Source organism: Haliotis rufescens, unplaced genomic scaffold (assembly GCF_023055435.1).
Source record: "Haliotis rufescens isolate VD_foot unplaced genomic scaffold, xgHalRufe1.0.p SCAF_10, whole genome shotgun sequence".
Lineage (NCBI taxonomy): Eukaryota > Metazoa > Mollusca > Gastropoda > Lepetellida > Haliotidae > Haliotis > Haliotis rufescens.
In genome coordinates, this window is record NW_025963780.1 from 38,475,156 (window position 1) to 38,489,471 (window position 14,316).

Consider the following 14,316-nt stretch of genomic DNA (forward strand, 5'->3'; position numbering starts at 1 on the left):
GGAGTGTAATTACACCCACATTACCGCTACTGGACGGTGTGTAACAAAAACCGAAACAAAACGGAACTGTTATATACACTAAATCCAGACGGTGAATTGGTACGTTGGTCATACGCGGTGATCGTGAAATATATCCCGGTTACCTGGTTTGAAATTCCGACGGATCACATGACAGTGACCGTATCACATGACAGGGTGGTGGTCACATGACCGCATGAATGGTATTCGAGGGTATTCGTATTTTCTGGTCAGACTGTCTCCGAATGGAGGCGATTAGATGACGGCTTGACTTGGGTTACATCTTTGAATGAGTTGCGGTATGATAAGAATACGTTTAAACGATATCGGAATGCGCATGACCAAGCACGTGAATCTCGTGATCCCACGTACTTACCACCACAACTGCCGGTCACGCATGCGTGTTACAGCTTTTTGGACCTTCTTTGTACACAGTGCGCCAAATAGGATATATAATGTACAGAAATATTCTAAGAATGGATAAAACTGATCAACAGAGTAACTACGGTTTCATTTATTACTTAATTATCTTAGAGATAATCAGGTCGAATTTAATGAAATCATCACCTTTAGCTGATTTTGGAGTCGAGTTTTGGGGGGAAGTGTTCGACGGTTTTAGGTTCAAGGTTAAAATATGATGACCAGTACTTTATCAAGTATTTCAGTTGAAACTAAAACTTTGCCAAATCGATTCCCAGAAAGGGTCCACGAGACGTCAAAACTAACCTCAACAGCCACATATGTTAATAATTAAATACGATTCGTGACTTGTAACTTGTAAATGTTTATATATATTTCCATGGTAACGTATGAGAGTGATAACGAATAAGATAAATGTGGCAATGATATATAAGATATACACACACAAACCATATACACAAACCATATACACAATCCATATACACAAGCTATTGTGAGAGACGTTGACATGGAGCTCTTTAGTTGCAATATTAAACATATTATAAATAAAAATGACCTACTCAACTTGCTATCTACGTAAACGTACTGTTACCAGCACATGACGCAACACGGGCAGATAATTCGTTTCCTGTTATAATCACTAAAGATATCACTTTGAGTATAGAAGGTCATAACGTCGTGACTTTAAAGGTCCCAAAGTTTGTCTAACTGGAATTCATAGATCTTCACCAGTCGTATTCATGGATCGATCATAACGCTTGGCATGTCAACACGATATCGATATGACAACCAGTTATTAAAAATATCTCAGTTCAACATAAAGTGAGTGAGTGAGTGAGTTGTGTTTAACGCCGCAGTTAACAGTATTCCAGTTATATCATGGCGTATCAGCTTAATGTGGGAGGAAAACCCGAAGTGATGCAGTATCAGACGTTTACCACTTTGATGAAACCCACGAGTACGGGTATAGTGCTGACAAACCTGGAAACATAATCGGGGCGAACCGGGATTCGAACCCACAATCATAGGTTCCTTGCGTGCCCAAGGGACGCAACTCTGCACAGCGAATTGCGCCTGTGTGACTTGTATACTGTTAAAGATCTCCTTGCCGAGCATTGTACGCAACTGGAATATCATATTTTAAAAATATTTTGAATTAATTCTTTTCCTTTTCCATAATATTTTACATTTCAATATCATACATATGCATGGATTTAGTGTGATATTATTGGCATATGTAGCATGGACAGATCAGATAGGAATACGATAGTGACAACAATTTAATCCGCAGAATTCGAAACAGCTATTCGATGCTCAAGAATTGATTTACAATGAACCTAAAAAAACTTCCTTTATACCAAAAACTGCTAACAGAATGACTTAAGGCGGACATGACTTGTAACAAAACATGTCCAAAATTCTAAAATTACGCTGCACTTGTCTGTCTCCTAGACATTAGAGAATAAATTAAAAAGCAGCCCAACTCAAGTCTAGAATGATTCGGCAAGTCTAGATTTCTCTGAAAGTAAGGATTGTTCTGGGTTTTATTTAATCTTTTTCTCCTTTTCTATTTAGATATACATTTTCAAATAATTTGATATTATGTACTAATAGTCTACATTGCAGCCCGGCACGACCTGTCTAATGTGTCCTATGAGATAGGCGTGCATTAGTTAGTGTTGGGTGACCTTCATACAAACATGATTCCTTGTCGGCAAATTCATCAAATATTTCCAAACATGCCATCCAAGCTTCAAAGTACAGGGCTTCACAGAAGAATGAGACTCCTCATTAAACCCGGCTCATGTTTTATGCCGAGTCTTCAGTAACACAACGACCAGTATTGTGTTAACACAATCAGCAGCATCTCTGCCAGGAACAACACAAGACACCAGACGTCGAATGCATTTGTAGTTTGATACAATGAAAACAATCTGATACTTCAGTGGAAAGGTGAGTCGAAAAAATATTTGCAAAAACGTATTTACACAAGGTGTCTTGGTTTTATGTCTTTGTTGCTAAGGCAACCGATACCGTGACGTCATCGTAGATCTATCAGAGGGATGTTTGTAAGAGGACAGCTGATTGGTTAGTGCCATGATGACAAGGTGCTCGTTAGTTCGCACGTAGGTTCGTGTTAGACACCTCAGCCAATATGATGACTGATGATCTGAAAATAATCTAGCGTGTGTATCTTTGGATACTAACAGTGCAGCTTTTATGATGTCTGTATCCCCTGTTGTACTTTGAGGTCTGCACTATGTTTACCAAGCGGAATCACTCGGATAACTCCGTTACTGATCTCGCGCCGAACTGGCGTAGTGATATGAACACATGTAGAACTGCCGCATACGCCGCATAGAGTTTACCGGATATTTTTGACTATGTTGGAAACTATTAACGCTGAAGGGGAATTTTAAATAGACTTACATTCGACGAAACGCTATTACCCAATGAGATAAGCTGCAATCATGTGATAGTCACGTGACGTGCAATCACGTGACTGAAATAGTTCCAAAATAAATTCCTGCCCGTTCTGGCCGACACCATATATAAAATTATGAATTGCTCCTTTGTATTTCATTTACATGATTTCAATATCATTCCATTCGCTAAAGTATATCAAAATGCTTCAAATAATGAGTGGGTGAGCGAGTATGGTTTTACACCGCTTTCATCAATATTCCAGCAATATCACTGAGGGGGACACCCAAGAGGGGAATCGAACACGGACTTTTCGCGAACGCTTTAACCACTAGATTCCCCCACCGACCACTTAAATATCATAATAGTAACATACAAACTAGGATTTTCGTATACACGTCTGTCTTGGTTATGTTTTGTTTGACAAACAGTTATATCTTTGATACGTAGTTGTGTTATTTCACATCTACACGGAGGAGGCTTTAGATACTTCAAATACAAATAGTCCGCCCCCGTGGTGTAGTGGAAAGAGTGTCTTCACGGAAAGCGGAAGGACGGGGGTTCGATCCCCGACCGTGCCATACCAAAAGTTTTCAAAAGATAGTCCTTTTTGTTACCCTGCCTCGCGCTCGGCATTAAGGGGCTCTAGCAATGTTAAACTGCTAGCACTATAAAAGCGGCATAAGTTCGGACTCTTGAACGCGGCCCCATTTCACCTAACATCCCCTCACCTCTAATCATAATAGACCGCCTATTCATGCTAAACTGCGGCATGGTCTCTCAGTGGGCTAGCACTATAAATCGGCATCAGTCAGGACTAGTACAAGCAGCCACACAAACACACACACGTACATGCACGTCGCTATATAAGTGCAACAATCTTGGACGCGACGTTAAACCCAATCTCACCTCACCTAATAATAATAAAACACCTTGAAAATTCCCGGCTATGATTATTACCCAACAAGCTGTACTCGTTAGAGGCGATTTAGAGGATTGTTGCCTGTCATCGTATCCCGTAGGTCGTTGTTCATAATATCAATCACTGGCTTGTTTGCTTCAGACTCGGTTATTTACAGCCGCAGTCATAAAGGGATTGATCTGAATGCGGCGTTAAACAACAAACATTTATAAAATAAAGAGAACGAGGCTGGCCTTGCGGTAAAAGCGATCACATGTTCGGTCGAGCTGGGAATGGGTTCGTCTCCCACACGGGAACAATATGGAGGTCATTCTACTGGGATGCTGATGGTGACCTAACTCGCCATAACAACCACGTTAACACTCCCTGTTGTCAACCCGATGCAGTTACCTATTATGTTGTATTGGGCTAAACCTTCCTTAGAAGTATATATAAATTATTTGTTATAATAGCACACACATATTTGGTAGTTTCATAAATGAATGTCATTATGTATAAATTTCCTGTTTGATAACTTGATACATGGGGCGGTGGGTAGCCTAGTGGTTAAAGTGTTCGCATGAAGACCCGGGTTCGATTCCAATGGGTACATTGTGTGAAGCCGATTTCTGGTGTCCCCCGCCGTAATATTGCTGGAATATTGTTAAAACGGTGTAAAACCGTACTCACTCACTCACTTGTAATATTTATACATTTCTGTCAGGATATGTAATTGTAACAAGCGACAACAACGAATAAATGAGTGACGTGTATCGTGTTAAAATAGAGACTTGACACAGATCCCGCTTTCCCTTTTCATTGGGCAATCTACCAACTGTTAGCGACTTACACAAGCAGAGTAATTAATTCCATGTTTTATGAAACACTATTTGAAAAAAAACTGTGCATGTTGTGTGCACAGTAATTAAATTTATTTACAATGTAACCTGAAGTTACATCTCTTCTAAATAGATGACACTGATCCCGAACACACAATCATCAATTCTATCATAGGCTGTAAACAAATGTACCTGTATGAAATAAATGAACTTTAAAAAATGAAAAATGAAAGTTTAATGGTTATTTGAACCAATGACCACAAAACAAGACCAAAATGTGGAAATGTGTAATATATGATTGTTTGTTGTTTAATGCCCCTAAGCAATATTCCAGCTAAATGACGGTGGCCTGTAAATAATCGAGTTTGGGCCAGACAATCCAGTGATTGACATAACGAGCATCGATCTACACAATTGGGATACGATGACATGCATCAACCGAGTCATCGAGCCTGACCACCCGATCCCGTTAGTCGCTTCTTACGACAAGCATAGTCACCTTTTACGACAAGCATGGGTTGCTGAAGTGCTATTCTACCCCGGATCTTCACGGGTATATCGACAAAGAATTACTCTTTCAAGAAATAGCACATGTTCTGGATTCTACGCGATAGGCTTGGATCTAGTGCACAGGTTTCCAAAAACTTATGACCAAAGACAAATTCTTGGAACTGTTTGAAATGTGATCATCATAGGTATTTATTCACCTATCCCTTCTCCAAAACGCTAGTTTCAGTTTATCTGTCTATTGTTTACAGACCACCGCCATATAGCTGGGATATTGCTGGGTGCGTCGTTAAACAACACACAAGCAAACAAACAATCTGACGCAATTTCGCGTCACACGCTTCACGACTACCTTTGAGATGGCCCCTGGACGTGAGTTTCAAACCGGCGTCTTGTGTGGTTGAACAATAAAGTGGAAGATTGCATCTACTGCGGTAAATCTACATGTATATCAGTCCGGTAGCCCCCGGACACACAGATGTAAAACAGGTGTTGCCGTTAAGAGGGATGCAATTCATTACTTTACAAACCTTGTCTATTGCAGTCATCGCGTTGTCAATTTCACTTCGCGAAAAATGTCAGTTAGTTTTCAGATACAATCTGCGTGCTATCCAGTACATTATTGGATTACATAACTTTAATTAATGCTGTGTTATCTTGTAGATATCAGGACACGTATACCGAGTTGAATTAAAGAATAGAGTATCAAGTCTGTGACATCTGTTTGATGTATATTTCATCGCAGTTGCGTCTATTTCAGACTCTTACATTGAGTCGTTGACGTCGGCAATAGAATGCGTTCAGATTTACCTTCGTAAGTGCTTGGTGATTTGTAACTGTTATCTTTGTTGTTACCCCCCCCCCCCCCCCTAAATACTACATGTATATACTATATACAAGACATATTCATCATATGGAAAAATGGATGGATCTTTACAGGTCCTGTATGGTTTGTCGTCCTATTCAGCATTGTTGTCAGTTTTACCCCTGGGGATTCCGGATTAGAAGGGGTCTCCAGTAACCTATTTTGGTCGTGAGCGTCGAGAAAGGAATCGGGTGGTCAGGCTCGGCGACTTGGCTGATCGTGTCATTGTTCACACTATTGATCACTGTATTGTCTGGTCCAAACATTATTACAGTAAACTACGGTTATAACGAACTCAAAGGGACCACTAATTTTAGTTCGTAATAACCGTAGTTCGTTATAAGCATATATACAGCATAACTACCACAAATAGTCGGGACAATAAAGTTAGTTCGTTATATCCGTCAGTTCGTTATAAGCGTGTTTGTTATAAACGTAGTTTACTGTATTTACAGCCGCCGTCATATTGCTGGAAATTGCTGAGTGCTGCGTGAAACAACAAAGACACTGTAATGGGATAAGGAGTCAGTCTATTATGTGTTCTACACGGCTGCGGTACGATCCTACTCTACACACAACCGCCACCCATGTTAACCAACCGATACCCATTAAGAGTAAGAAAGTCATGACTCAGCAAAAGAGGAGTCTCGAATTGTTAACAACCTGAAAACATCCCCTTATACGTAGACAGCAAATCGTACGCATCTTAATCCAATTTTATTCACATTTCAAAGCGGGGACTTATTACCCACATATATCATTCATTACTGATCATTCATTGCTACTTTGAGGTAAGCGTTCAATCCGCTAAATTCCATGTGTCGCATGACCTGCCCTGTCCTAATATTAGTTTTTACGCTGTTTAACAACTTTTTCAAGTCAAATTTCGTTTTTGTACTGGATTCCAACTGTTTTGCCATTCCTTACAGTGTATCAGGGTCGTGGAGCAGCCTTGTATTAGTCTCCGGGGGTCGCGCCCGTCACCTCACAAAGAGGCCACGTGGTACATAGAAATCACGTTTACTTATATATCATTTTGTCTAAAAAGGTCGATTCCCTACGCAGTCACGGTGAAACATGAATAAGTATACAACGAAACAGGAGGTGCTCGTTTGTTGTGTTCACATGGCATCGGCGACCCGTGAAGTTCCGGGGTAGAATAGGTCTTCACCAACCCATGCTTGCCGTAAAAAGCGACAATGCTTGTCATAAGAGGCGACAAACGGGATCGGGTGGTCAGGCTCGCCGACTTGGTTGATGCATGTCATTGCATTCCAATTCATGATGTCAATCAATGGATTGTCTGGTCCAGACGCGAATAGTTACAGACCGCCGTCATATATGAAATATTGCGGCGTTAAAAAAAAAAATCGGCAACAGTTTCATCATAAAGCATATTGTACGTGGAGACAGGAATATAGTCAAGTTAGGTGTGGCTGCATCTTAAACTATGCCCCCCCCCCCCCCCCACACACACACCTTTTATTTTTGTTTGTTCGACAACACTACGGGCGGTGGGAGGCCCACGGGAATGTGATCTAAGCCTTGGCTTATGTTGCTCGAATCACACATACGTCCTGAAGTACCATTGAAAGCGGGGCTGATCAAAACTCACTCTCTCGTTTGCATATCTCACTGGTCGCTCGAAGTTAGTATCGGCATTAGTCTGGAGTACACGAACAGACAGACAGACAGACAGACAGACAGACACATACCTGATCAAGTTTCGGAATGAAAATAAACTAAATTCTACCATGAAATTTGGAATTTACTCGATTCTGATTGGTCAATCAGAGGTTTGAATCACAATAGACCCCCTCTGATTGAAACAGCTGGTTTGACGGCCGCATCACCGAGGAAGCTAATCATAGAATAGTACTTTTTTCAGTCATTGTCGGTAGCCATATTTAAATAATTATATCTACAATTACAGGTTACAAAATGCACAGATGCGGTTACTACAATATTCAAAGGATGTGTGGCAATACAGAAAACACGTGCAGAAAACACCATAGATATCTACAAAGGAAATGTTTCTACGGAACTTGGAATTTTAGCGCTTTTCTATATATACGACTAGCTGTGACGTCATATCTTTTGCGTCACAATGAGCGATATGACGTCATAATGGTGACGTGAGATGTAGAGCGAAAGCCTTGCAAAGCTTGCTTTGTTTTCTTTAGGGATGCCCACCTCATGTCAGCCTACCAAGTTGCCGTGCTTATATGCTTTCAATGCCTGTCATATGTTCGAGTGAAGTATTAGGATGTAAACAAACTGCTTGAGTATATACAGCACAATATTTTGTTCGGTGATTCCGTAATTCAGATCGATAACCCACTCAAAACACTGGACTCAACCCATGCCGCTTCACTCAGTATATTTGCTAACACCAAAGAGTTCGCGTTTTATTTAGTCATGGTAGAATTGAGATAAACATACTGTGTTTTCAATGTAGAGCTAGGTTACCAGTATATTTAACCGCGCTAAATTGAATTTGGAACCGAACGCTCAGCGTGAGGTTTCAAATGTTAAATTTAGCTCCTAATTATCCTTATCATGCCTCCAAGTCAGAATGATGAAACCATCTTGTTAAAATACTGTATTATACCACATCTCCATCGTACACCCTGCAATCCGGCAGAGCTTGGAGAAACCTAATGGCTTGGTACTCAGTTTAGTGTTAGTTCGGAAACTCTTTGACCCAGACACGGTAACCAGAACTCTGTGGATAAAATGTGGTAACGTTGCATTGAGTCGCGTTAGGAACAACACCTTAAAACATGCATTCCTCTCTATAGTGTCTCTGTATAATGAAGGGGTGGAGTAGCCTAGTGGTTAAAGCGTTCGCTCGTCACACCGAAGGTCCGGATTCGATTCCAAACATGAATACAACGTGTGAATCCCATTCATGGTGTCCATCGCTGTGTTATTGCTGGAAAATTGCTAAAGGCTGCGTAAAACCATACTCACTCACTCACTCACTCACTAGACCACGAAAAAACCCCAATACCAAATACCTAAAATAATTGTTGCGATCATTGTTCCACTTGTTAAAAACTCAGATACAACCATGACCCTTTAAAAGCTTGAACTGCTCTTGACCGACTTTGATTCTGCATTACTATTGACATAAAGTGCTCGATCTGAAGTCCTCCTTATGCATCACCAGCCCCGGACGAGTATTATACACCAACGGTTGTTTGCTACCTCCATGCATTCCGCAATCACTAGTACTAAGTTGACCTTACATTTGACCCGTTTTGCTTGCATCTACCAGGGGCAAACCTGACTATAACGTAACATTAAATAAATGGATTTATATCGTGTTGAGAACACTTACTCGTAAACCACGGTATGTGCGTTACAATACAGCTGTTATGGTCGACAAAACGGAATAAGCTCTTAAAGGTGCAGTGTGGGCTAAATTGAGTGAGGGAGTGCTTCGCCTTTTTAGCGCTGTGTGGCTTCGCTCAGAGTGAGTGAGTGAGTTAAAGCTTTACGTCACATCGGCAATATTTCAGCCATATGGTGACGAGAACATTTATGATACTGACATTAGAATAAAAAACCTGTCATCGACGGGCAGTAAAACAACTAGCATATCACAGTTTATAAGTAAAACTAGTTTAGAACAATTAAAAGAATAACCTATTATTCAACAATACATTATAAAAACGGGCTACAGATCGCCAGCAGCCAAAGTTAGTGAGTGGGTTGGATTTAACGCCGCTTTAAACAGTTTTTTCAGTAACATCACGGCAACACAGCTAGCTTGATGTGGAAGGAAAACCCGAAGTGACATAAGTCTTAGATGTTTACAATTTTCGTGTAACCCATGAAAAGGGTTACAATTTTGATAAACCAAGGATCATATTCAGGGAGAATCTGGGATTTGAACCCATGATCTTGACAAGCCTAAGTGACGTAAATGAAACCCATGAGAAAGGTTACGATGCTGACAAACAAAAGATCATATTCAGGGAGAATCTGGGATTTGAACCCATGATCTTGACAAGCCTAAGTGACGTAAATGAAACCCATGAGAAAGGTTACGATGCTGACAAACAAAATATCATATTCAGGGAGAAGCTGGGATTCGAACCTATGATCCTGGTAAGCCTAAGGGACGCAACTCTGATACACGAGTAAGACGTCACACAAGCTCAGCCAGAACTGAACTTGAATATCACGTAAGTAATATCCATACGTTGAACAATGATTGTGACTGTATTACATTGTTTCTGATGAGATTCAGTAGAAGTTCATTGCATTGTATTTGGATTATGATTAGTTGTCAGGAATGTAGTACTATTTAATGTAAGCAGTGGTGAGGAAGTTATTATATTTAGACGCTCGAATTATCATTAAACATTGATGGGTGTCAAGCGTTATAGAAACGTGGAATATTCTGTGATGTTCACGTGACACTCGACCGGTCTGGCACTGAAAAGGCGGTTAGACTGTACAAATGGAGCGGGCGCGTCCCTGCCTCATCTCACATTTCATCTGACATTACTTCAAGACCAGCTTTCGTGTTAAGATCACTTATAACCCCTGATTCCCACCCGAGGCCTGTTTCGGATGCTTGCCAACTGTTGCGTCGAGGTGATTTTTATTCCTGTCATTGTCATTTCCACTTCTCTCACATTTTATACCGCCATTGAATATTGTACTACCACTATATTATGTACTGCCCGACTAACGGGATCGAGTGGTCAGGCTCGCTGACTTGTTTGGTGCATGTCATCAATCCCAATTGTGTGGACCGATGCTCATGATATTAATCACTGGATTGTCTGGTCCAGGGTCGATTATTTACAAACCACCGTTATATAGCTGGAATATTGCTGAGTGCGGCTTAAAACAACAAACCAGCCAACCAAATGTACTGCCATTGTGAATGCTCTGCAGTAATTTGTATTGAGTTGTATACCTAGTGAATTTTGTAATACAATTGTTGATTATATACCATTTGTTGGTTTCGCACAAAACTTTTCGTACAGATTTCTGGGTTAACATATTGTTTCAATTTGGGAATCGACACGTAACATAAGTCAGTCTCGCATACTGCCTTTAAGGCTTAAACGTACATACTCCACTCACATGCTCTGCAAGCGTAAACAGAATGATTTAGAATAACGAAGCAATTGTTTTAGAGTAGATTTAGGTGGTGTTAATGTTTATGACAATGCTCCACAGTTTTTCATCTTTTAACGAGCGCCTCGCAAATCACACTCCCCGTGCTCGTGCAGCCGTGATAAAATCTTGCTTAGGTGTGCGTTTAATCATTAGCATACATCTCGTGCGGTTTGCGTAAATCTAAATGCGAATTCCTGGTATTAATTATGAGCCTGAGAAACATAGACAATTTATGCATTCCTGGAATAATAGGAATAATGATCATACGGCGTAGAGATGGTCCGCGACCCCGGTGAAATGTCTGAATTATTAAAAACACTATTGTGGTTGGTTGATTTTCAGAGAGAGAGTGAGAGAGAGACACACACACACACAAAGAGAGAGAGAGAGAGAGAAGAGAGAGAGAAGAGAGAGAGAAGAGAGAGAGACACACACAAAGAGAGAGAGAGAGAGAGAGAGAGAGAGAGAAAGAGAGAGAGAGAGAGAGAGAGAGAGAGAGAGAGAAATCGACTGGTCCCCCTAGATTTTCACTAGTCGCGGACTATTGGGCCAGTAGTCGTGTCGATCCATCATATACCCACACATACCATAGGCTGAATGGACAAATCATACGTGACACAACAAATCATATCCTTTTAAACAGTTTCAACAAACGCGCCTTGCAATATCATACAACACATACATCGCTTGAGTATTCTTAAAGAAATAGAAAACTTGATTTTGATACCTACCATGGAGATATGTTCCACCGGATTTTTCACAAAGGTTTCTAGAAATCCCCCCATCCACATAGAATGCCACCACAAGGTGTCCAAAGTTTGCGGCTGGGTATGGGTCGACAACCAGCACGGCTTCGTGGGAAGAGGACCTTGTTAAACTTTCGTCTGGCAAGTTGGCGCGGTATTTGCCGTATGGTGTTGGGGCAGCCACATACACGTTCATAGCAGATTTGGGGATAGCTACTAACTGACGACATTCTCTTGCAGTCGTGAAGAAGACCACGGCACAGTTTAGATTGTGAATATAATGATAAGCAGCATCCGCCCAGCGCTTGAGTCGAAAGTCGTGATTGTCGTCTGCTCCCAGCGTGTATTTGTCCTTATTGAACACAGACGACACAAGATGAAAATGAAGCGCCACTTGTAGACATATATGTAGAAACGTTCTCTTTCTCAACCTTTCGAAACACATTTTTGGATGAAATGTTAAAAGGCTTGTGTGAGGAAGAACTTTCAGTGAAACGAGGTTATTAATTCGTTTTCTTTTCTCAAATAACCCAGCCGTTCAGCTAACACCATACGACACCATTTTCCCCGCGTGCACTCACTCCGAGAAAAACGGAATCAATTAGGAGATTTTTCCAGGATTTGTTTTCTTCTAGTGTAAATATTCCTCCCAATACCGCCTGTAATCTTGACTATAACACAAGCGTGTGTCTTGTAATGTCTTGTTCCCGCTGAAACAACCCGCACGGCTCCGATCGAGGTTCCTTGTCACAAGGCCCACAAACAAACTACACACGAGTTAATTCCGAACCCGATGAATGCAGAAATACTCGTCTACTGTATCGTGCGGTCATCGTAGTCACGGTACCTAAAACGAATTAATCCCATGCAGAAAGCTTAACGCCTTTTCATTGGTCGAGGGTACTTAGCATACCACGCGCTGGTCAGGACACGTCAGTATGATTGGTCAGCGGGGTTTTCAATCATAACGCACGTACCTCCACAATACACAAGCGGCTCGCTGCAGTGAGGGTTTCGTCGCGAATTCACCTGCTTGACGGCCAACAGGTGATTTGTCGCCATGAATACTTCCGTGAAGTAAACATGAGTGGGTTTATGTTAAGACTGTCTTCGTTCTCCCTACGCGCAACGCTCAACACCGTTGGAGGAACAATATGCGAGTAATTCTAGGCGTGTAGTGTGGGGGGTGCCCATTCATGAGTTTCGACACGAAAGCCGCGCGGTGAGAGTTCGGCGCATGGGTTTCATTCAGTGTGTGTTGGGGATTCTGGGAGGTTGGTTAAAGTATAATATTTGACTGTGAGGAGAATCGAGTATACCGGTGTGTGTGTGTGTGAAGGAGGGGGGACTACTATCTATAAGGCTGTGTGAATGTTTACGTAGATACTGTGCGTGATAAATTGTACTGTCGTCTTGGAAACTGAAAATTGTTGGCAGGAGAAGAAATCTGATGTAATTAAGATTTCCAGAATTTAGAAAGTGTTTCCTTGGTGTAATGATCAGATGCTAACGCAGTTTATTTTGCTTGCAATTAAGAAAGATATATTGTGATTGCACGCAAGTCAAGGATTGCTGATAAGACTCAGAGAGACACAAGTTTTCGGATGATTTACGCCCGTCTAAATAAATGATATAGATTATATAACACATGTCGAATTATGCATGCTGAGCATACACAATACATATGTCGGGATACATATAGGATATATTACACGGAAATACAAGACATATCAGATATATGTAGGCATTATACATATAAACCCAAGATCGATACACAGAGCGTTTGAAAAAAATATATACATGAAATGCCACTCACATGTGAAGAGCTAGATAAAGAGAGCTTTTCACACATTTCTGGTTTAATACTGGTAATTCAACCTAGATTCGACTTACACGTATATACTGTCTACGGCCACATAAACTATGATCTATGTTAATCCCGTCAGAATCGTTCCACGAAGAATCGTCGTGAATAACACATTTCCGTAATATGGAATTGCCTTTGCATGTGTTTGGGACGGCCTCCACAGGCTTAAAATATAGTCGGACTCGTACAATGGACACTGCTTTAAGCATATATTTCTTATGATAATGGGCATGTATTTTTGTCGATTTAATACCAGAAGAGTGGGGCATCCGGATTGACGTGATTCGCAGTATCGAGGATTCATCATTCCTTATGACCAGAAGCCAATCACCTTACAAAAATCCTATACTCATCTTACATCTTACTTTCATCTAACAATCATCTTACAATCATCTTACAACCATTTTGCAACAACTTACAGTCATCCTACAACCCTCTTATAATCATCGTACTACTCTCTTACAATCACCCTACATCCATCTTACAATCACCCTACAACCCTCTTATAATCATCCTACAACCCTCTTATAATCATCCTACATCCATCTTACAATCATCCTACAACCCTTTTATAATCATCCTACATC

General features: G+C 40.9%; 1 protein-coding gene across 1 annotated transcript in view; it reads right to left on the bottom strand.

Annotated features, from left to right (window-relative positions):
• LOC124142630 overlaps positions 1-12,976 on the bottom strand; it is a 37,388-nt gene extending 24,412 nt beyond the window's left edge. The window contains exon 1 of the mRNA XM_046511201.2: positions 11,848-12,976. Coding sequence (XP_046367157.2) covers positions 11,848-12,307 — 460 coding nt within the window. The 5' untranslated portion in view covers positions 12,308-12,976. The remainder of the gene's footprint in view (positions 1-11,847) is intronic.
• Positions 12,977-14,316: the final 1,340 nt, after the last annotated feature.